We start from the raw sequence: 22650 nt of genomic DNA on the forward strand, positions 1-22650 counted from the left end.
TTCCTGGAGGATTCGAAAGGCCTGTCTCCGAGTAGCGAGACCAAACTTCATTGCACGCAGCTTCTCTTCGCCTTTCCAACTTCGTTCACGTCGGGAGAATGACTTTGTCTTCAGCACCTCAATTACCCCTACGTGGGGGCAACTGAACAGAGAAGGCGGAGCCCTTCACTCCCACTGTTAATGATTCGATTCCCAGTGAGTTGCTTTATTTGTAACTCCCCCCACCCCCCGCCTTTTTTCTTTTTTTGCTAAAGAGGCGGCACGTTAGGAAGCTGTTCGGCGGTCAAGTCCACCGCCACGTCTCGAGGTTAGGAAGCTGTTCGGCGGTCAAGTCCACGGCCACGTCTCCAGCGGGCCGGCGAGCTCCCGCTGCTCCCCGGCGGCCCCGCGGCCGCGATGAAATCCTGCAAGGCCGGCGGCGCGGCGGCGGGCGTGCGCGGCGCGCCCCCGTGCGCGGGCGGCCCCGAGTGCGCGGGCACGTGCGCGGGCGGCCCCGAGCGACTGGAGAGCGCGGCGCGCAGGCGCCTGGCGGCCAACGCGCGCGAGCGGCGCCGGATGCAGGGTCTCAACACGGCCTTCGATCGCCTGCGCCGCGTGGTCCCGCAGTGGGGCCAGGATAAAAAGCTGTCCAAGTACGAGACCCTGCAGATGGCGCTCAGCTACATCGTGGCCCTGACCCGGATCCTGGCCGAGGCCGAGCGCTTCGGCTCGCAGCGGGACTGGGTCAATGTCCACTGCGAGCACTTCGGCCGCGATCCCTACCACCTCCCGCTCGCGGGCGCCAAGCTGCCGGCCGGGAGCGAGCCCTACGGCCAGAGGCTCTTCGGCTTCCAGCCCGAGCCCTACCCGATGGCCAATTAGGGGCCGGCCGGGACCGGGGCGCGAACCGCAGCCTTCTCGCAGGTCGCAGCCTGCGCTGTCTGTGGCCTCCGATGCGGTCCTAGAGCCAAATCAGCAGGCTTCCAGGTTACGTTCGTCCGTCTCAGTAGCTCTGCGGACGCAATAATTGGATTGCCTTTCTGTTTCCCGATTCATGTTCTGTAGATTTCATTAATGGAGCTTGTGAATAGTTGTGTGTTTTTGTTTTTGATCGCTGTGAAACTAATGAGCCCTCTCCTTTCTGGACTCCTTTGAGGAAAGATAGGTGTAAGGAAAAGAGAGAAAGGAAATGATTAGGCCTTGTAATCCTCAGAGAAATAATCACTTGCTTAAACTTTGTAAGTGTGTCCGGTTCAGGTGAAGTTACAGTATCCATTGTGTGCGTGTGTTATGCTCTCAACAGAGCGGATCTTCCTGTTGTGGAAATGCATTTATTATGCCTAGGGCAGCGTGTGCATGACATAGTGTCAGATCTTCCGTTTTGTTTTGTAGAGTACACGCGCATGAGGGCGCTGTATTTTTTTAAACTGTATACATTAAAACATAGCTTTTGTAAAATAGAAATAAGACGTGGATTTGTTTTTCATGCACAGTAATAGCCCTGCTAGTTTCTTGTGGACAACCAAGGCCTGTGTGGAGGGAGGATGATATCGAGGGGCTCCTCTCTGAGGAAGGTCATAGAGCGCTTCAATGTAATCCCACCAGTTGGCAAATGTGATGTTTTTTAATACCTCATCAAATAAGACAAGCTGAGGAGTGCACACGTAATTAATTTCCAAAGTTTCTCTGTTAGCTTGGAAAGACTTGGAAGTGCACATGCGTTTCAGGTCTTTAAGATTAGTTTAAATTGAAAAAAAAGATTTTGCTTTTAAGCAACTAAATACACAATTACTCAGGACGTTGTTTTCTTTTAATTATTTTTTCGTTGTTTTCCTATTAAGCCGACTACTAAAAAGTAGTCCTGAAAAGGAAATCAGTGTTCATCAGTGAAGGACTCAAAAATATCATGAGCGTTTTTTTCAGCTCTGGCTCTGGGCTGTAAATACCCAAAGCTATAAGTGAAACCCTTCAAAGTGATTTCTTTTTAACCATACAAGTTGAGCGATAAAGGCTTCACTACCACCAAAGCTAATCAAAGCGGGAGCAAATAGTATGCATAGTAATGGTTTGGATTACTTTTATAGATTGGCTTAAACATTGGATGAATAAACCAAAAACCTCACTTTATCAAGTGCCCCCTGGTGGTCAAATCCTGCACGCATTTAGGCAGGCTGTCTTGTTCATAAGTAGGAAAGAGGTCATTAAGTTATCTGTATAATAGGAATTTGTCACAGGCCAACAACGATGACAGAATCTTCCATACTTTTATTATTATTATTATTATTATTGATTCCAAAGGCTAACCTCAGACACAGGTTCCTATCTGCAATTCACTTCTAACTCTAAAACACCCCCTGTCAGGAGCCAATTCCAACTCAGTCACCTTAAAGGACAGAGTAGAACAGCGCCTGTGGGTTTCTGAGACTAAATTTTTGTGGGGATGAGGGTGGCGGGGGAGAGTGAGGGGTAGAAAGCCTCATCTTTCTCCTGAATAGCCGCTGGTAGATTCGAACTGCTGAGGTTGTGGTTAGCAGCGCAAGGCGTGGCTGCAACAATGGGCTCAAACATAAGAACAATTGTGGGGATGGCGCCAGGACCAGGCAGTGTTTGTACACAGAGAACCTACTGGGTGGAACCGAACAACAGTTGGCTGGAGCGGAGCGGCCCCACGCCATTTCCAAGAGGAACGAAACCCAGTCCCGTCTTTCTCACTTGGGTTAGCAACAGGGCACTTAACCATGTCGCGACCACTCCTTCGACTTTCTGAAAAGCTTTCATTTTATGTCTGTTTATTTGTAAGTTCCTAGTAAGTTGGTGGTATTCCTGGTGGCATCGTTGTTACCAATTGGGCTGTGATCTGTTCAAGGCCAAGAGCTTTCTCTTCTCATAAAGACTTACAATCTTGGGACCCCACAGGGGCCGTTCTACCCTGTCCTAGAGGGTCACTATCAGTTGGCACCGACTTGATGGCCGAGAGTTTGGTTTTTTGAGTTAGTGCTTAGAGTTTGAGAAGGGATGGAATTGGTGTTAAAAAGAACCTGCATCAATTAGAGAAAGGCTCAAGAGGATACTAAGCATCATGAGTCATTTTCAACAGTCCCTTACAACCTGCTAGCTCAACCTGCTAGCCAAAAGGTTGCTGGTCCTCACCCACCCAGAGGCTCATGGAAGACAGGCCCGTGATCTGCTGCTGAAAGGCCAGGCCTTGAAAGGCCCAGGGAGCAGTTCTACTCTGCACACAGCTGGTCACCGTCAGTCAGCATCAACTTGACAAGTCATTTTTTTGGGGACTGGTGTCTGGTCCCCTCTCTGGGATTTCACCTTGTCAGAGAGTCAAACCTACACCAAAGTCACTGCCATACAGTGATATGGCAAAATACATACTTCTTAGTTTGATTTAATTTTAAGAGTACTTTCTTGATGAAAATAAGATGGCTTCATGAATTAAAACAATGGGATTCTTATCCCATGCCTCTTCCCATCTCCCCCTCCCGCCCCTACACACACACACACACACACACACAATGACGGGAATTTTTAAAATCCATGGGTTAACAGCCTCCTCCTGCATTTGGACATGTCTAGAAGCAACTGAGCCCTTACCAGATTCCTTAGCTTTTTGCTCCATCACACATACTACAATTTTTGTCTAGCGGTCATTTGTAGGAAAAAAAATTAATGGATTCCAAAGATCAAATTCAACCTTCAGTAAAAGTCCTCACACTGTGTGCTGGGATATTATTATGAATTAGGAACGTGGATAAAAGCAAGTGACTAGTCTAAAATCGATTGAGTCAGTATTTATGTGTTGCTAATGCATAATATGCAAAGCCATTTGAAAGCCACTGTAGAATTTTATGTTGTTGGCTTTTAAAAATCCAGTTCCTTTCTAACTTTACAAGAAAGTATCTTGAAGTTCAAAAATATTCTTGTACCTTTGGTCAGGAAACAAGTATGATCAAGCACCTACAGCTGCCTCAGGAGCCCTGGTGGAATAATGGCGAGACACTGAAAGGTTGGCAGTTTGAACCCACCTACTTGCTGCAAGGGAGAAAGACCTGGCGACCAGCCTACATACAGATAACAACTCCCGAGGAAGACGTGGGGGTGGGGGACACAGTTGACACGTCTACGCAGATCTGGACTCTGAAGTGGCGAACCCAGCTGAGATCCTTCATCACTGCAGAAACCATGATAGAGGAGTTTCCTTATTGGTATAATTATATTTGGTTTTAAAGAGATGAAATTTTATTACAAAGAAAAAATGTATTGTGCATGAATACTGGTTTCTATACCATATTAAAAAACTTGAGGATTTATTGGGAGTGGGGAAAAAGCTATGAAAGTTAGGGTCTTAATATTGTGGGAAAAAAAGTATCAAAAAGCAGAACTCATTTTGTACAATGAACATAAGGAAAAACTGTGTAGGTTTTGTTGGTTGGTTTTTCTTTTAAATGAAGAAAAACTTTGCTTAAGGGTTGTGTGTTAGTCTGGGTACTTTAAAGAAACAAATCCACAGCAGCTCATATGTATAAGAGAGAGTTTTATATAAAGGTTAAGTGCACATGAAGAAAATATCCCAACCCAGTGCTGCCCAAGCCCACAAATCCAACATTAATCCATATGTCCGACACCAATCCACAAAGTCCTCCATCTCACAAAACACATGCAATGTCGCCGTCTGTGGGAAGAAAACCGAATTAGTGAGCGTGTAAGTATCTCAGCACTGACAGGGCTCTCCACATGGCTGCTCCCGCACCCAGGGCTGCATCAGGATAGGTCCATGTGGCTTCTCCTCAGGGATGTCTTGCAGGAAGTGAGCTTTGCCAGCTGAAGCAGGGAACTGGCTAAGGCAGCTGCATTCTGGTCCGACCATCACAAAGCAAGAGACCCGAAAACTAGAAAGGCAAGGCTGACTGAGCCATTTATCCCTTCTCCCTTCAATTAACCCCACATGTGTTTATCGGCCAGGTTGGCACAATAAACTAATGACCTCAGGTTGCGTACATACTGGAGTAAATCTGAATGATCCTCCGCCTTTGGAGTCCCAACTAGTGCTTGCCCATTTCCAACTGTGTTTAGTTTGTGGTTGAAATTTTAAAAATAGAAATAAAATAGGTGAAAGTTACACACACACACACACACACACACACACACAGATTACAGCTTCCTCAAAACAACAAACCAGAGCAAAAAATTCTGTAGAGCATTAGCTCACTTTTTACAGCCACTTCTTTAGGTTCAAGCTCCCGGCCAGGAAGGAGTGGTACACCTAGGTGGGCATTACACCTGGATTGGCCCATCGAAGCCAGGTGAATTTGATTCAGCCAATGGGGTCGACCAGTATCTTAGACCATGCCTTCCTGAAAAGCCAGAGGTTTTGCTCTGGCGCTCCCTCCCAGCGGCTCCGGCCCAGTTCAGCACAGCTGGCTGCACAGCCCAACACGAGGCTGTGCCGGGTCCCGCCAACCGTGCTGCAGACTCTGTCTGGCTTATGTTCCATTTACTGTAAAACCTGAAACTGCTTCTAACTTTCATCAAACTCACTCGGATCCGACGTGAATTCTTTCTCGCGAGAAGACAAGGACCGAGCTATCTCTCTCCCACGAGAGGGCGAGATCTAACAACTTCATGCCTAAACTTATGTAGAATTGTCCTGGCCTTTAAGCAGTTCTTTGTTGGCTCGGTGAACAAGAAGAACACGTATGAACTAATTGATAAGTGGCCCCAAACCAAGTAAAGCCGAGCTATCTCCATACAGATACCAGTCCAGTGATAGGTGTCATAAGAATTCCTAAGAAAAACAAACACGCCCCCTCCCCAAACTACTGCCATGAAGTCCATTCTGATGCATAGCGATCCTATTAGCCAGAAGGTACTGCCTCCTTGAGTTTCTGAAGCGATTCATCTTTACGGGAACGGAAGCCCATCTTTCTCCCTCAGAGTGGTTGAGTTAACGCTGGCCTGTTGGTTACCAGCCCTATGGGTAACACACTATCATCAGGGCTCCAAGAGCGCCTAAGCAGGGTCACTAAATATTGAAAGGTCTCTACCGTGCAGAGTATCAGTTTGACCAGCTTTTCTTGTGGGCTCTCCCTTGCTGCCGCCGAAAGTGAGGTTCCATTTCCTAAGCTCAGAGCCTTGAAAGTGAGGTTCCATTTCCTAAGCTCAGACAGAGCCTTGACGCCGAAGCTGAAGTTCCATTTCCTAAGCTCAGAGCCTTGAAGAATCAGATACAATTCTTTATTTTCCTGCTTGTTTGTATTCAGGGAAAGGGCAAGCAGGCCAGTTGTTCTCAACTCTGACTCCTCGTTAGAATCACTCCTGGTTGTTAGTTGCCTTTCAGTCAGTTTTGACTCAGGGCAACAGTAGTACAATCAAGGAGGGATTGCCCAAGAAGCACAGTAAGCATGGGCTCAGGGCATCAACAAAAGGGGCCCAGCTGTCAGAAGCAAAGACTCACAGGCGCCAAGCAGACAGGACACAGAACAAGAGGAAACCACAGCGAAGGGAACTGGGAAGGCACTGCATGACATTGTGACCATGGATACATTTTGTATATGGCAACAATTATATTATCCTTTTCCCTTTGGACTGATCAAGTATAACTTCACATTCAGTTCTTTTCCATCAACCACTTAAGAATGTACCACTGGCACTGTAGTCAGGTGACTAGGGATGTACTTGATCCTGCGAAGAGAGATTAAGAATAGCCTTGTATTTGTAACATGACCTTTGCTGTGCCTCTTGCCCCCTTTGGGTATCAACAGTAGTCCAGTGGACTGTAAAGACACAGAACCCCAGGACAGAAAGTGGGGCTGCAAGGTTTCCAGTGTGACTTCCAGATGAAATGCTCTCAGATCTCGGAAGGGCCCTCAAACAAACAGCTCACAGCAAGTGAATGCAATCAAGTACTATTGCTTTTGGCTAACCGAGACTCGAAGAATAAAATGGCATCTTCCAGATCAATGATTTTACTTGCTAATTTTTAAATAGAAGTTTTGGCATCTATTTTATAAATTTTCTTTATTTTCAACTATTCAAATGTATGTGCTATGGTAGAACCAACTTTTTAAAGTTACATAATTTTATATCCAGCTACAAATTCTTAAGAATGAAATGGCAACGACTAAGTGGAGCGTGCGTACACACACACACACACACACACACAATACAGAAGATAAAAGGAAAAGGATTTGTTATTCTCTAAAGGAAATTCCAAAATTAGTTTCTCTTTTAAAAAATAGTTAATCAGTAAAAAATAAAAAAATAATAATCAGAAGAGACTTGTATTGAATGTTTGAATTTAATGGGTGAAAATTGTACTATTATGAAAACAAAATTGTCCTATTACGGCTAAGTGCTGAAATTACTAATGGCAATAGGGACATAACAATGTCTTCCAAATTCTGCATCTCTTCCTTGCTGTAATAAAAATAAAACATTTATGTAGAGAGTGGCACTATTTTTGATTTTGAAATTATCACCTCTACAGATCGTCCACATACCAGAAATGCAGACCCTGCTTTGTGGAATAACTTTTCTTTGAATTATGTAAATTATTGGGTTGAAAGAGGGCCAAGGGATTGTCAACATCACAGCGAACCATTTGGAAATTTGTGTCAAAAATTACTGGATTAAAGTATTAAAAAACTAATAATTCCTGGATGGTAAACAGTGAAGGTTCTATAGCCAGAATGTTTCTAGAAACTAATGCTAATGTTGGAAATGATAAGAGGGCATGCCTACTGTGTTCTCCATTATTTGGCTCTGCATGTTGTAACGGTGAAGGTGGTGTGTCCACTTAACTGCACCAAGACTCTTGGGGGTTTGGCAGTTATGATGTAATCATTCCCTGTGCTGAGAGCTGATGTAACGTAATTATCTCCATGATTGATATCTGCTATGAAGAGCTATGAATTGAAAGGATTTTTTCTTGAGAATTAGCCTGCTTCTAATATATGGATGTTCCATAAAAGGTCTCTTGCTTCTTGCCAGAGTGGATCCTGCATCTGATCATCATAGTGTTTGAACTTGAGCTAGCAGCTTGCCATCTGACCTGCCAGATTTGGACTCATCAGCCACTGCAGCTACATGAGTCAGGAGAAACCTCCAGTTTGATGTCTGACTCAAAGACTTGGACCTTCCCAGCCTCCGTAACTGTGCGAACCATTTCCTTGCAGGGAATCATTCTTCATATATACATGTAGAAGCTGCATTGGCTTTGCTTCTCTAGAAAACTCAGCCTAAAAGAATTGTTTTGTCACGCACTATTCAGTCATAAATGATTTAATTCTTGATTTGTTACTGGTGGATTTAACAATTGGTGCAATTTGAATATAAACAATAAACATGAAGACAATTCAATTTACAGAGATCATATATACCGTATTCAACGTAAAGACATGATTTTGCTTTAACTCTTGAACTAGAAACACAAATTGACAAAGAAAGCCAGTCATTTTTCAGTGAGAAATTGCTGTCATTGTAACGATTGCTGAACTTGACTCTCTTTTTGAGGAAGAAGTGAAGTGTTTGGGTATGAACAAAATGAAATTCTTTTGGTTTACTTGAACTTGTTGCTCTTTTTTATTAGTTTTAGTAGGTCACATCTCAAAATACAGTAACACAGGAGAGGGCAATCCAGTGTATATTGTATATGTCTAAAGCAGTATCTGAAGAATTAATGAACTTAATAAATGATAACGTTTGACCAACCATTTCCAGTAAAAGGAGATTAGTTTGATATTTCCATTTATTTTAGACATTACTCCTGATTTTTCTCATACAGATCAGTTAAGCATCATTTCAAGATATTGATCTCCAACAGAATGAACATCTGTCAAGTGATTTATCACATTTATTAGCTTTCAAGTAATACTGGTGAAGAAATTATGAATCAAACACTTCACAATTTCTGTGACATTTTCAAAATTATTTTTTTTCTAAGTGCAGAGGTCAATCTTACGAAAATGTTGCTAGTATGTCAAGACAGTATAAAAGCATGCAACATAACAGTCTAGAATATAATGAACATGTCATTTTCACACTACATGCTGCCCAGTCACTTAATCTTGTAGGATGAAGCACAGTAGATGGTGACCAGAAAGAGCTGATTTTATTTCCTTCTACTGTTCAGTTACTCTACACATTTTTTGCTACCTGGACTCCCTGATGGGCAGTTCTTCAAAGATATTTAGGCAGTGATTGTAAAATAAAATGCCTGTTTAATATATGTTAAGAAATATGTGTCTTAGCAAAGGGTTCAATCCTGGAATTGTACATTCAGGTGCAAAATGCCATAGAAAATATTGCTGAAGACCATATACAAAAGACAGTTATGAAAAGAGAAGCTGCAGTACCAGGCATCAAAGCACAAAAAGTCATCTCATTGTGAATGAGGGGGAGTGCAGATTGGGGGTCCAAAGCCCATCTGTAGGCAACTGGACATCCCTTTACAGAAGGGTCACGGGGAGGAAATGAGCCAGTCAGGGTGCAGTGTAGCAACGGTGACACATACAACTTTCCTCTAGTTCTTAAATGCTTCCTCCTCCTCTCCCCCTCCTATCATGATCCCAGTTCTACCTTACAAATCTGGCTAGACCAGAGGATGTACGCTGGTACAGATAAGAATTGGAAACACAGGGAATCCAGGACAGATGATCCCTTCAGGACTAGTGGTGAGAGTGGCGATACCGGGAGGATGGAGGGAAGGTTGGGTAGAAAGGGGGAACCGATTACAAGGATCTACATATAACCCCTCCCTGGGGGACAGACAACAGAAAGGTGGGTGACGGGAGATGTCGGAGATTGTAAGATATGACAAAATAATAATTTATAAATTATCAAGGGTTCATGAGAGAGGGGGGAATGGAGAGGAAGGGGAAAATGAGGAACTGATATCAAGCGCTCAAGTAGAAAGCAAATGTTTTGAGAATGATGATGGTAACAAATGTACGAATGTGCTTGACACAATGGATGGATGTATGGATTGTGATCAGAGTTGTATGCGCTCCCAATAAAATGATTTAAAAAAAGAGATAGAAGCTGAAAGCATCATTAACAAAATACAAACATTAGAATATGTGTTTATGTTGGCTATGAGGAATAATATCTTGCAGCATTTTCATTAGGTATGTTAACTTCTCCAAGAATCAGAAGTACATTTAGTGATATGCACAGATATCTACTAGTCATTAGCAGAGTACTTACATTATTTAAGAGAAAAATTTGAAAACATACACATCAAAACAAATACTGCCAAATAATGACTATTGAGTAGTCTACTGCCACCGCAGCATTAGAAAGAAACAAGTAAATTATGGAAGGGCCTCATATTGAGTGATCTTGTGTAACCACATATCACTATCCTATCACTGACACACTTGAATCTTGCATTACAAAAGGGAGGAAATGTATAAAATTCTTTCAAATAGATTTTCTTCTTAAACAATGGAGGCATACATGATGAAGGAAGGCATCCTAGAAATTATTTCAGGCTTAATTTGATGTAGTACTTTGTCAGGGGAGCCAGCCCCTAACACATCATCACAGGTCCAGTGGGCGCAATTGTACTGTGATGATAAGTAATGATTATAGTAAAGTCATAGAGGGCACGAGAGATAGAGGAGAGAGTGAAACAATGGAGTCAGACACAGTTCATAGTAGCATGCTCCCCTTGCCCCCTCTTGGTGGTACAGGGCAGGAGAGAGAGAGAGAGAGATTCATTACTAACCAAGACATATATCTTTTGGGGGACATTCAAGCCCCCTAATTACAGGTAAGGACGTACATCACAGGAAGGGGTTGTGTTATAGGTAATACAGTGATGAGAGGGGGCCTGGGGGCACACATGTGACAAGATGGGCGGATCCTAGATTCAGGATCACGGCCTAACCTTGATTGCCCTAGCTGGAGACTTTATTTAGCCCAGGCTTTCAGGGGAAGCAATCCACTGTCCCTAATAGCAGGGAGTGAGCCCTCCCTGTTGTGGGAGAAACAATGGTGTCCGCTTGCTCTGGAAGGCTGGACTCTTCAGGGAGATAACTTGACAATCATGTACCATTAGTTGCAAGCGGTGTCCTAAGACTAACATATATATTTGGGGGAGTCTAGTTGAAGAACAGTCTTTTTGTATCCCACAGTACTTGTTTTGTGATCATTGAATTTTCTTTTATGACATCTTTTCATTTTGTCATTTATAATTATAGCGTTGATTACAAAATAAGCATCAAAATTGAAGTATGATTTGTTTGGAGCAAAATTGGTGAATGTCAATTTTTTATAATGGATGATCAATGGAATATTATAATAAGTTCATTGATTCACTATTTTTCTTGTAGAATATGTGAAATCATCTTTTACAGAAAATGTGGCCTATTGTAAAAATCTTAATATCCTGCATCCACTAGAATTTTTATAACCGTGTTTGTCTCATTTTGCTAAAATGATACATGCCATTTTTGTGTTCAATTGCTAACATTGAAGTTCCATTTAAGAATGAGTCACATCATGATTAGCTAGGACACACATACCCGTGCCCCCACAGATGGTCAGTGTGGAGAGCCCTCCCGTGTATAAACATGGCCCTGCGGACAATAGAATGAGACGCTGCCCAATCCTACATCTCCTCCCAATCGCCGATATGCTCAAGTTCATTGTTGTATCCACTGTATTTTGAGAGTTTTCCAGCCTAGGGGGCCGTTGTTCCAGCCCTGTATCAGATGATGTTCGATAGCACGCCCTCAATTTTCATTGGGTACTTTTTGGAAGTGGATAGCCAGGTTTCCTTCTTCATCTGGAAGCTCTACTGGAACCTGTGCATGATGGGCGACCCTTTTTTGGCATTTGAAAAATTAGTAGGCTAACTTCTAGTCCCGCAGCAACATGCCAGCCAGCAGAGTTGATGCGTAAGGAGAACTTTAAAAGAACTCCTCGCGCCTGGGACTCCCACTCCACAGGATTGTGAGTTAAGTACTCTGGGGTGGGGCCCTAGCACACAAGGCCCTGCCCAGCAGCAGCCAAGGACGACCAAAGCCACGGTTCATAGCTCTCCTATGTAGAGGTTCCCAGGCTGTCAGCCTTACTCAGTGGCTGGTGGGTTCGACACACACGACTGCAGTTAACATCCCACTGCTCACTGACAGCACCACCAGAGCCGCTAGGGACCCGGACAACAGTAATTTAAAATACGCCAGCAGGGTGAAGACCCGCTTACTCAAACAATATCTACCATGGCATCCTTCTTGTGAAAAGCTTACTACAGTGACTTCTGTTTTTGTAGCTACAGATCTAAAGAAGGATTGAACCGACAACCAAACTCACCGCCATGGGTTGATTCTGACCCACAGTGACGCTACAGGAGAGAGTAGACTTGCAGAGGCTGTGCGGTCTCACCGGCAGACAGCCTCGTCTTTCTCCCTCAGGCGGTGGGGTTGAATTGCTGACCTATGGTTAGAGCCCAATGTTTAATGCACCATGCCGCTGGGGCTCTGACAAAGACTAGATGACCGTTTCGTACACCCGGTAAAGCCAGTTTATCAGTTGATTAAGTGCACTTTTATTAGTGCAGATCTAAAATTTCTGATAGATATGGCCCAGATGGATCTAGGTTGGTACTAAAAGAGCTGCAGAATTCTCTGTTCAGTTAAATTTGCCCCAGTGCAGGCACGGCCAAGTGCTGCATTTCTATGCATTTGGCCACTGAGTTTAGCTTGTGGCTACTCCCACCTGAGCATCACTGAAAATATTTCCAAATGAAATGAAATTCACAGTGTATATAAGACCATAAATATCTGCTCTATCATTTCATGTATATATCCATATCACTATCTGATCAGAGAAATACTAGTAGGTATTAGCTTTAATGAATATTTTAACACAATGAGCCCGAGATCAAAAAACAAAAATCCAACACTTAACTGGGAATAAATAAAAGTTTATTTAATGAATAAAGAAACAGCCCACTACAGCCTCTAAATTGCCTTTAACATTCAGATTGAATTTAACACTTCTTCTCAATTATTTTTTCCTTTCTTCTAATTGCAAAGTTTCCAAACAAGACACCAATGCCCAATACATCTTGTATGAAAGCGAGACTAAGAATTAGCAGCAGGTGTTACGGTGATGATGGCAGAGGTGACCAGACACAGTCCTATGAACTTTCTGAGGAAGAACACCATTTCTGCTCACAAACATTTGGGCTTAAAAGGTCACTGACTTTGAGCTAAACAGAACATGTAACATGCACAGTGCAGAGGAACAGAAATAAACGTCAATATTCATTAGCTGCTTCCAAGTAATAGAGGCAAAATATACAGTTGTTGCAATCCACGCATTTAAAAATGTCTACTGCAATGGCTTTTACATGAATACGCAAAAAATGTACTTTAGAATGTAAGTTGATGAAAGCTTCCGAAGACAGAAACATCCCATGTTTTTGAGCCTTCTGGGGCCTGGTGTGTTTTCAAGTGGAAAGAATTCATTTAGGGAGAGAAAGAAAAACCATCAGCTGGGTGACTTGGTACCCAGCCATGAGCCCCCAGGACTTCTGATTGTGTGTGTGTGTGTGTGTGTCCACCACATGGGCACGGTCTCTCAGTCTTCCTGGCTAAAATGAATCACCAGGATTAAATACATTCTTGGAGACAAGAATGCAAAAACAAGAGACCAAAATGTATGCTGCTTTGGGGTTCTGTTATCCTAGACTTGATTCACTTGACTATAAGGCCAATGACATGCTGGCATGGACCATTCCTTCCTAAGGGTCTGGAAGAGTTCAATGAAATTGTCCTACACTGCGTATGTCAGAAAGGAATACAAAAATCCCGTTGTTATATCTCTGGGCCCTAGGCAGTCATCCTTTCCACCAGTGTCAATCACAGAAGCAGGCTCTTCTGCCTAGGCGGAAATGAATTTCTCTGGGATCTGCCTGCTAAGATCAGCTATGGTATTTCTTGATTTCATCTGATTGTTGTCCAATACGTTTTTCTTGCATAACATCTTGGAAGAAGAAATGCCACCATTGTGTGGTGTCCCTTTAAGGCAAACTAAAGCAGTGAGACAAGAAAGACACGTGAACTACTACAAATTAACTACTTATTTGGAAGGAAAAGACTTTAAACATTTTACCTTGAATAAAAACAAGAAAAGCAGCTACCTTTTGAAAAAAGATTGCTCAAATAAATTCTTTATAAGTATTCATTAATTTATCCTACTCTTCATCCTGGGAAAGGCTAAAATATTTTGCTTATTTTATAAATAAGAAACAGTAGGAGGTGGGTGGGATATAGAACACAGGGGTGGGGTTTGATGGATGGTTTGAACTGTTGAATTCAGAGTTGAGAGTCTGAAATTTAAACCCTCCAAGTAATTCCCCTCAAAAGAAAAGAAACAGAGAGCCAAAGTTATAGAAAGACAGAATCTCTTCAAAATTCATCTGAATTATTAACAAACCCCACCCCAAGAGCCCTGGTGGCACCATGGGTTAAGCACTGGGCTGTTAACTGAAAGACTGGTGGTTTGAACCCATTAGGCACTCTATGGGAGGAAAGTGAGTCACTACTACTGAAAAGATTTACAGCCTTGGAAACCCTATGGAGCAGCTAGCTCTCCTCTGTCCAATAGGGTAGCCATTACGTGGGCTGAACCTCACACCAGTGAGTTTGATTTAGAAGGAATCACCTACGAATTATTATCGCATTAGGAAGGCAGTGAAAGGAGAAGGGTAGATAGAGAAACTTAATGCTAAAGGTTGTAGAAATGAAATGAAAATGAATTAGAAAGGATAAAGTTCCTCTGAAATAAAAATGCCTTAAATTTTATATAACATTTTAATATTGTGTTAAAAGATACAGTTGTATTTAAGTGGCCTCATCTGAATAATTTCAGGGTTTCCTCTCTCCTTGCAACCCATCAAGTCAATTCCAACTTGAAGAGACCCTGTAGAGGGTTCTGAGACAACAAATCTTCATGGGAACAGACAACCTCATCTTTCTTCTGATGAGTGGCTAGTAAGTTTGAACCACCAACACTGCAGTTAGCAGACCAATGCCTACCTCACAGTGCTACCTACCAATACACAGTAAAATCCTAGATACTGTATATACATTTGCAACCTTTTGATACATAGCCAATACTAGTACATCCTTTGCTGGATTTTTATAGCGGCAATTTGGGGGTGATTCCAATAATCTGCTTCTTTTGCAGTGAATTATCTGAATCTGTGTAGAAACACCAGATTCTTTGGAGTTTGGGAACATTAAGCAATTCACACTAATCATACTTTATCAAAATGACTCTTTTCTTGGGTGGTTATTAAAATACCTCTTATTATAACAAAACTATTCTTGTATCTCTATTTCCAGTTTAAACTGGCCACTCTCATCCTTAAACTAAATTCTGTTTTTAATATATTTCTTTTTTTAATCAGGAGGCTGGGTTAATTTTTATTTTAGGAAGCTAGAGAACATTTTTTGAGAAGCCTCCGGGGCTTGCTGGGCATTAAGGACACCCAACCCCAGCTATCTCTCTGTCACTCTAGATGTGCATTAGGCAGTTTACGACTCAGGTAATGATTGACACAATTTCAGTGAAAATGTAAAAATCACTTAAAATATCAACTGTATCTTTACATTTAAATATTGATTCAATCATCATTATAAGATAATCTTTACCAATGGAAACTAGAATTGTATTTTGAACTTAGAGAAAAATGTATATTTACTTTAAATGACTGCCAAATAATATTGAAATATTTTAATTTTTATTATTGGAGAATTATTTTCTAGTCACTTGTATGCCAAAATCTTCTAGCAAATCAATGTCTGTACGCCTCTACACTATAGCCACTTCTTTTTATGCTTACTCTCAGCATTCTGGCACGATCCTCAGAGGGCTGCAATGCGTGTCCTCTCTCTATTCTTGCAAAGTCAAGGCCATTGCTCTATGGCGTTCGAAGTGGCCATTATCTGCATATTAGCCAAAGGCAGCCTGATTGTGAGCCTATAAAATGCCAAATCTGCTAACTAATGCCATTAGACAGAAACAAGAGGCACATTTATTTTCAACAAATATGCATTTTTTTTGCATTTTTAAAAACAACTTCCCCCTCTGCATATTGATGACCAGTGCACCGTCAAACCTAGAAGCTGCTTGGTACTTTTCAAGTAACGCTTCAGTAACAAGCTTTCTGAAATGTTGATCCACTTATGCAGAGTGGAGACCCAAGACCCACCTGTAGGCAACTGGACATCCCCTTACAAAAGGTCGCGGGGAAGCGATGAGCCAGTCAGGGCGCAGTGTAGCAATGATGAAACATACAATTCTCCTCTACTTCCTAAATGCTTCCTCACCTGGTCTACCTCCCCCCTATGATGATCCCAGTTCTACCTTACAAACCTGGCTAGACCAGAGGATGCACACTGGTACAGATAGGAACTGGAAACACGGAATCCAGGACAGATGATCCCTTCAGGACAAGTGCTGAGAGTGGCGATACCAGGAGGGCGGAGGGAGGGTGGGGCGGAAAGGGGAAAAATATTACAAGGATCTAAATATAACCTCCTCCCTGGAGGACGGACAACAGAGAAGTGGGTGAAGGAAGACGTCAGACAGTGTAAGATATGACAAAATAATAATAATTTGTAAGTTATCAAGGGTTCAAGCAGGGAGGGAGGGGAAAATGAGGAGCTGATACCAAGGGCTCAAGGAGAAAGCAAATGTTTTGAGAATGATGATGGCAACAAATATACAAATGTGCTTGACACAATAGATGGACGGATGGATTGTGATAAGAGTTGTATGAGCCCTAATAAAATGATTTTTTTAAAAAGGAAAGGCAATTCGTGGTGAAAAGAACTATAAAACGCTCTCTTATGGAAAGCCGAGTACAGGCAATCCCCGGGTTATGCCTGAGGGCTGTTCCTGAGTGGGTCCGTCAGTTTGTAGGTCAACGGGGACCGGAGTATACAGTTCTTAGGTAGTCTTTACTTAGGGGCAAGAAAGGAGCCATTGGTGGAGGAGTAGTGGGTTATGCTAGTTCAAACTCACCAGCCTCTCCATGACAGACAGATGGGGCCTTTTGCTCCTGTAAAGTAAAGGTTAAGTATTGGGGTGCTGCTACTTGAAAGGCGGGCAGTTCAAAACCACCAGTAGAAAGACAAGGCTTTCTACTCCCATAAAGTGTTACAGTCCCCAAAACCCACCAGGACAGTTCTACTGTGTCCTAAACAGTTGCTATGAGTCGGAATGAACTCAATGGAAGGGAGTTTGGTTTGGGGTTTGTTAGTGCAAGAAAAAAAAACCTTTTTGAAAATTGAGAAATGCACACAGAGCAACTGAAGGTGGTTGTAATGAAGAGCTTGTTATGAGCACAATCATTTCCGAGGGAGGCGAGCATGTAACACTGAAGGGCAAATAGCAGTTATAATCCGGGCACTGGCTAAACCTGTTACGCTTACTACTAAAGCAACTTGATTTCCCACTCAACCAAAGGCAGTGGAAATACAGGGAGGACAGGCCACCCAAGAACTGTGGACAGGTGTTGAATAAAGGCCATTTTGGAGAAAGTTGTCAACATCTACAAGTTTGCTGGCAGCTTTGTGTTTACAAACAACTTATAAGTAGCCTAGTAGATACAGGCCGGGCCCCTGCTTGGAAGGTGCGCTGAAATGTGTGAGGGGAAGAGGTGGAAAGGAAGCAGCTCAATTTAGGGGTCCATTCCAATGGTGGGACTGTGCAGGGAGATGGGACAGGACACAGCAGTGGGGCTTATCCTTGTGGACCATGGGGCACTGGGCACTTGGGGGAGAAGCAGAGACTGGTAAGAGGTGCAGAGTGGACCACAGATACTCTTTAGACTGACACCATAAAGGAGCCAGAAAGTCTCCCCTCTCCTCTCCCTGTCTGTCTGCTTTTCCTGGATCCCTGTCCTCCGGACTGTGACCCAATCTAGTGTGATATGAGGGAGCTTCAAAGCACTTATGGGAAAATCCCATGATCGCTGCCTTCCATTTTCCCACAAACATTTTGAAGCCCCCTGGTAGGTGCTGTAATTCAGTCATGAATTAAATGCACGTTTCTTGGTTCACTTGGGGGCCTAGCACGGGGTGAGAAAATATAGTCTGAATTTTAAGCAAACAATTGATCAACAATGGCATTTCAAGGGAGGGTGTCACCTGGTGCAGTGATGGGGCTACCCCTGACCCCCCAGCTTTAGCCACAGAATAGTGTGTGAGAAGTATCATTGCACATTGCTTAAATGTAATACAGTGTGGATGATGTGGATACTGAAACAGCAAAATTGTTTTGTAAAATCCCTCTATACTGAATTACAGCATTATTAGTTGCAACATTGAGAAGTCTTTAACCTTTCCCCCCTTCTTTTCCTTTAATCACTACTTCATTCTCACAGGAGTCATTGATACAGGTTCACAAATACTACTCACCACAATATTGTAGCTAAAACACCAGACAGTCTGGCAAAATCAATGCCCATAAAAGCACTAGCAGAAACGAACCCAACAATGTGGGCTCATTATTATCGCTTGTGTGGACGAAGCCCGGTGCCTGGGGCATCTTTGAAGCTGAGGAACAATGAAGCTCTGAGAGCAGCCTGTCAGAAGTGCAGTGAGCATAGAGTTTTTGGCCTTGTAGGTATAAGATATATATACACAGGATAGTTTATGAAAAAAGATAGTTAGTTATAACTAACTACAGGGATAGTAAAGTTTTGTTTTCTGTAGCCTCACTGTCACAGTCGCTTTTGTGTCACCCCCTCTAACAGTGTCACCCAAGGCAGTCACAGCCCACAAGTCCCCCAACTGATGCCACTATTTATAAATGAACCCTTTATCAAGGGAGTATTATCCAAATTCATGTCTCCTTGCAAAAGGCAGTTTGAGATGCCTTTGGGAATTCCCGCCCTGGATATGTGTCTGTCGGATACCTAGCTCTACACACTGCCTGTCTCTTGGCCACTTGGTTCTTCGCTGGCGACCTACACACAGTCAGTGGTGGATAAAAGAGGAGGATGCTCCCTAGTCAGTTCTGCTGCTTGACCTTTCTGATCAACACCTTGTTTAGGGGGCAGGGTGCTGTGTTTCCAAAAAAAGTGGTTGGCTTGGTTTTAATTGTCCATTTTCTTCTTTCATAGTCTCTCCAACCGCCATGGTCATGAGTAATTAGTTACGAATGACTTTCAGCTATAGCCAGAGAAGGATGATTCTAGAATCTGGATAGCTGCTCAGAACCTGAATAGCATCCTTAGAAGCAAGGACGTGAGATACTATCTCACACACTTTGGACATGCTGTCAGGAGAGACCAGTCTCTGGAAATAGATGTCGTGCTTTGGAAAGTTGAGGGGAAGTGAAGAAAGAGGAAGTCCCTCAACAAGACGGATGGAGCTGCTGACTGCAGTGATGGGTTGGGCATAACAATTTCCAGGATGGTGCAGGACTGGGCAGTAGCTCACAATGAGTCTGCACCCTTTTGGTGGCACCTAACACCACCACCATCGCTTTTGGAAACCAAGGGCCAGCCAAAGGGCCTCCAGTTGCCTTCTCTTCCTGGCCCAATTGTGTAGGGTTTTGCTTCCTCTGAGGGCCTTGTGAACACTGCATGTCTAATGAGTGTAGCTCAAATAGTAAAGTACTTTAAGGCCAAGGCAGTCTCTGAGGGATGTAAATGGTTAACTTCATTAGCTGTTAACCAGAAAGTTAGAGTCCACTCAGAGGCACCTCAGAAAAAAGGCCTGGTGATCTTCTCCCCCAAACTAGCCATTGGAAGTGATGGCAAATGATTCTACTCTAACACACAGAGTCACCACGAGTCAGAAGGGACTTGATGACAAGTGGTAGTAAAGCCAACGTGTGTGTGTGTGTGTGTTTATTTTAAATTTCAGGCATGCACTTCACTTGCACCCAAGAGAAACTGCATTCTTCATGCATGCCAATCTTGCGGCCTTGGGTCATCCTGCACCCCCAGTACGATGCCCATTGTGGACCTTTCTTTCTGAGTCAAGCTCTCTGGTTGAGTCATGGTCATCCAGTGATTCCTCCCAGCCTTGGCTGCTCATTGGAATCACTTGGGAAATCTTAAAAAAAACAAAAAATGCTTGTGTCACAACCACAGAACTTGTTACTTCATTGACTTGGGACTATGGTCTGGGTGGTGGGACTTCTAAAAAATTCTCCAGTGGATTCGAAATGTGCAGCCAAGCCTAAAAAGCACTGCAATAGTCTCAACTCTAGCTTTTATAGAAAAGCATTAAACAGAATTGTAAAGATTCATTCAGGCCCACAAGTATTTCTTGAGTGCCTCTGTGTACTGTAAGGTAAAGGGACCAAACTCCAGGCACTGTCCTATTAACTGGTAGCCAAAAGTGAAGGCAGTCAAGAGTGGGCTCGTATAGGGAGAGGGATCAGACAGATTTATCGAAGCTGTGTTCTACATCAAACACTCCCTGAAGGAATCTCTCCCTCTAGACTCAAGAAGTGTGTGTGTGTGTGTGTGTGTGTGTGTGTGTGTGTGTGTGTGTGTGAGAGAGAGAGAGAGAGAGAGAGAGAGAGAGAGAGAGAGAGAGAGAGAGAGAGAGAGAGAGAGAAAATAATTGGAGGAGATGGTGGCATTTGAGATAGACTTTGAAGCAATCAGATAAGATTTCCACAGACAGCAGTCCTTCCAGAGAGAGGAAGGGTGGTGTGTGGCTGGAAGAGCAGAAGAGCAGGGCTGTTCAGCTTGCTGCCTATTGGAAGAGTTCTGTGAGGAGGGATGAAGAGCTTTGGGATCATATTGATATGAGTCTTGAATACTACAGAGCAGAGCGACAGGCATCTGAGTGTGCCCTGGCCGTCACTGGGGTTTGAAAATTGGGCACCTTTGAAGCAGCGCTACCTGCAGAACCATCTGGTGCTGAGGTTGGGCAGGACGTGAGTAGGAAGAAGCAGGAGGGCTAGCGGCAAGAAGATGAGGCAAGTCTCTTATTCAGTTTAAGTCATACATACTCAGGGACATTAAGAAAGCTATGAGAGTCTGAACTAGGAGAGCCAAGGGGAGGGGGGGGGGGTTGGGGTGGAGTGGAAAGGAAGGTCTGAATGTCAAAGGGAAAAAGAGAGTTTGAATGAACAATATGTATTGATCGATCGAGGAGTCCTGCATGTGCTAAACCAAAGGTTCAAGCTCATCTAAAGGTGCCTAGGAAGAAAGGTCTGGGGACCTACTTCTGCAAGATGACAGTTCTGGGAAATCCTACAGAGCACAGGTCTACCCTGATACACTAGGGTCATCAGGAGCCAGTATCAGCTACATGGTAACTGTTTTTATTGACTGAAGTGGAGGAAGCAAACAATGGCTTAGATGCTTTTAAATGGAGAGTACTAGGAATGTGATGGTGCCATGACTAGAAACCATAAGTTAGAATAGAATAGAGACCATTAAGTTAGGTGGAGGAATGGTTTACAAAAGGGAAACGATGAACCTGACTTTGGATGTGTTGAGTTGAAACACACCACGCAGAACTAGAATTTCCTACATGAGCCTCCCTCAGTGTAATGGGGATTCAAATAGGATTTTAAAGTAGGGCACTGATTCCTTTTAAGCTCCTTGACATTGAGCCTATTCTGATTTGCAGCGACTCTGAGGGTTTCCAAGACGACAATCATTATGGAAGCAGACTGCCACATATTTCCTCTTCTGAGTAGCTGGTGATTTTTTTTAAACACACTGTTTTCAACCCAGGGGGATTCTGGCTCCCAAGGAGCATTTGCTGTCACAACTGGGGCCGGAGGTGCTATGGACATCAAGGGTCTCTAACCAAGGATGCTGCTTACCATCTCACAGTGCACAGGGCAGTCAGCCTTCTGCAACAAAGAGTTGCCAATAGTGTTGAGGTTCAGAAATCTGGTCTCCGTAGAATACAATTGCACCAAATGTCAGGAAGTTTTAGGCTAAAGTACTATTGTAGGTTAGATGCTGACCCCTGGTGGTCAATTGTAATATTGATCTGAGTTCTCTTGACCATCAAAAGCATAAACAGGAAAAATGAGCCAATAACAAGGGCTCAAAGAGAAAGAAAATGTTATGAAAATGACGATGGCAACATATGTACAAATGTTCTTGTATGGATGTATGTACGGACTTTGATAAGAACTATAAGAGCCCTCAATAAAATGATTTAATAATTTTTAAAAAGCGTCCACATTAGGTTTTTAGAAAGCTAAAACACAGAAATGAAGAATATCCTTTCATGAAGAACTGTCTAGGGCTTGTAGATGTAGATGTGGTAGGTAGCTTGGCGTACAACCATGGAGAAAAAAATCCTGACGTGAGAAAGTGATTTCTTAGGAGAGAAAAATCCTGACGTGAGAAAGTGATTTCTTAGGAGAGAAAAATCCTGACATGAGAAAGTGATTTTTTAGTAGATGTCTATAAGGGAGAAGAACTTTGTGTCACAAGTTCTGCTGCTGCTTCCTTATTGATAAAAGTCCAGACAGAATACACTGAGCTCGCCTATATTTCACTACTGTTCCTGCGGAGTAAGAAGAATGGCAGGAGACTATCACAATTCTGCTGAATAACTGACCGAAGCCTTATTTCTTACGGATGGGACTGAGGGTATATTGTTTCATTCATAAATGAAGATTGAACACACATGATTATTTTAGAATTATGAA

The 22650-nt window shown here is 43.1% G+C and overlaps 1 protein-coding gene across 1 annotated transcript; it reads left to right on the top strand.

Moving 5' to 3' along the window:
* Nucleotides 1-396: 396 nt before the first annotated feature.
* ATOH7 (atonal bHLH transcription factor 7) lies at nucleotides 397-861 on the top strand. The gene has a single exon (XM_075533545.1). It carries the CDS (start codon nucleotides 397-399, stop codon nucleotides 859-861), a length of 465 nt encoding a protein of 154 aa, XP_075389660.1.
* The last annotated feature ends 21789 nt before the right edge of the window (nucleotides 862-22650 follow it).

The sequence above is a fragment of the Tenrec ecaudatus genome, chromosome 16 (genome assembly GCF_050624435.1).
Source record: "Tenrec ecaudatus isolate mTenEca1 chromosome 16, mTenEca1.hap1, whole genome shotgun sequence".
NCBI classification, from domain to species: Eukaryota; Metazoa; Chordata; class Mammalia; order Afrosoricida; family Tenrecidae; genus Tenrec; species Tenrec ecaudatus.

What these genes read in the sequence shown, in the direction of transcription:
- ATOH7 (XM_075533545.1), top strand. Translation starts at nt 397, where the DNA reads ATGAAATCCTGCAAGGCCGGCGGCGCGGCGGCGGGCGTGCGCGGCGCG.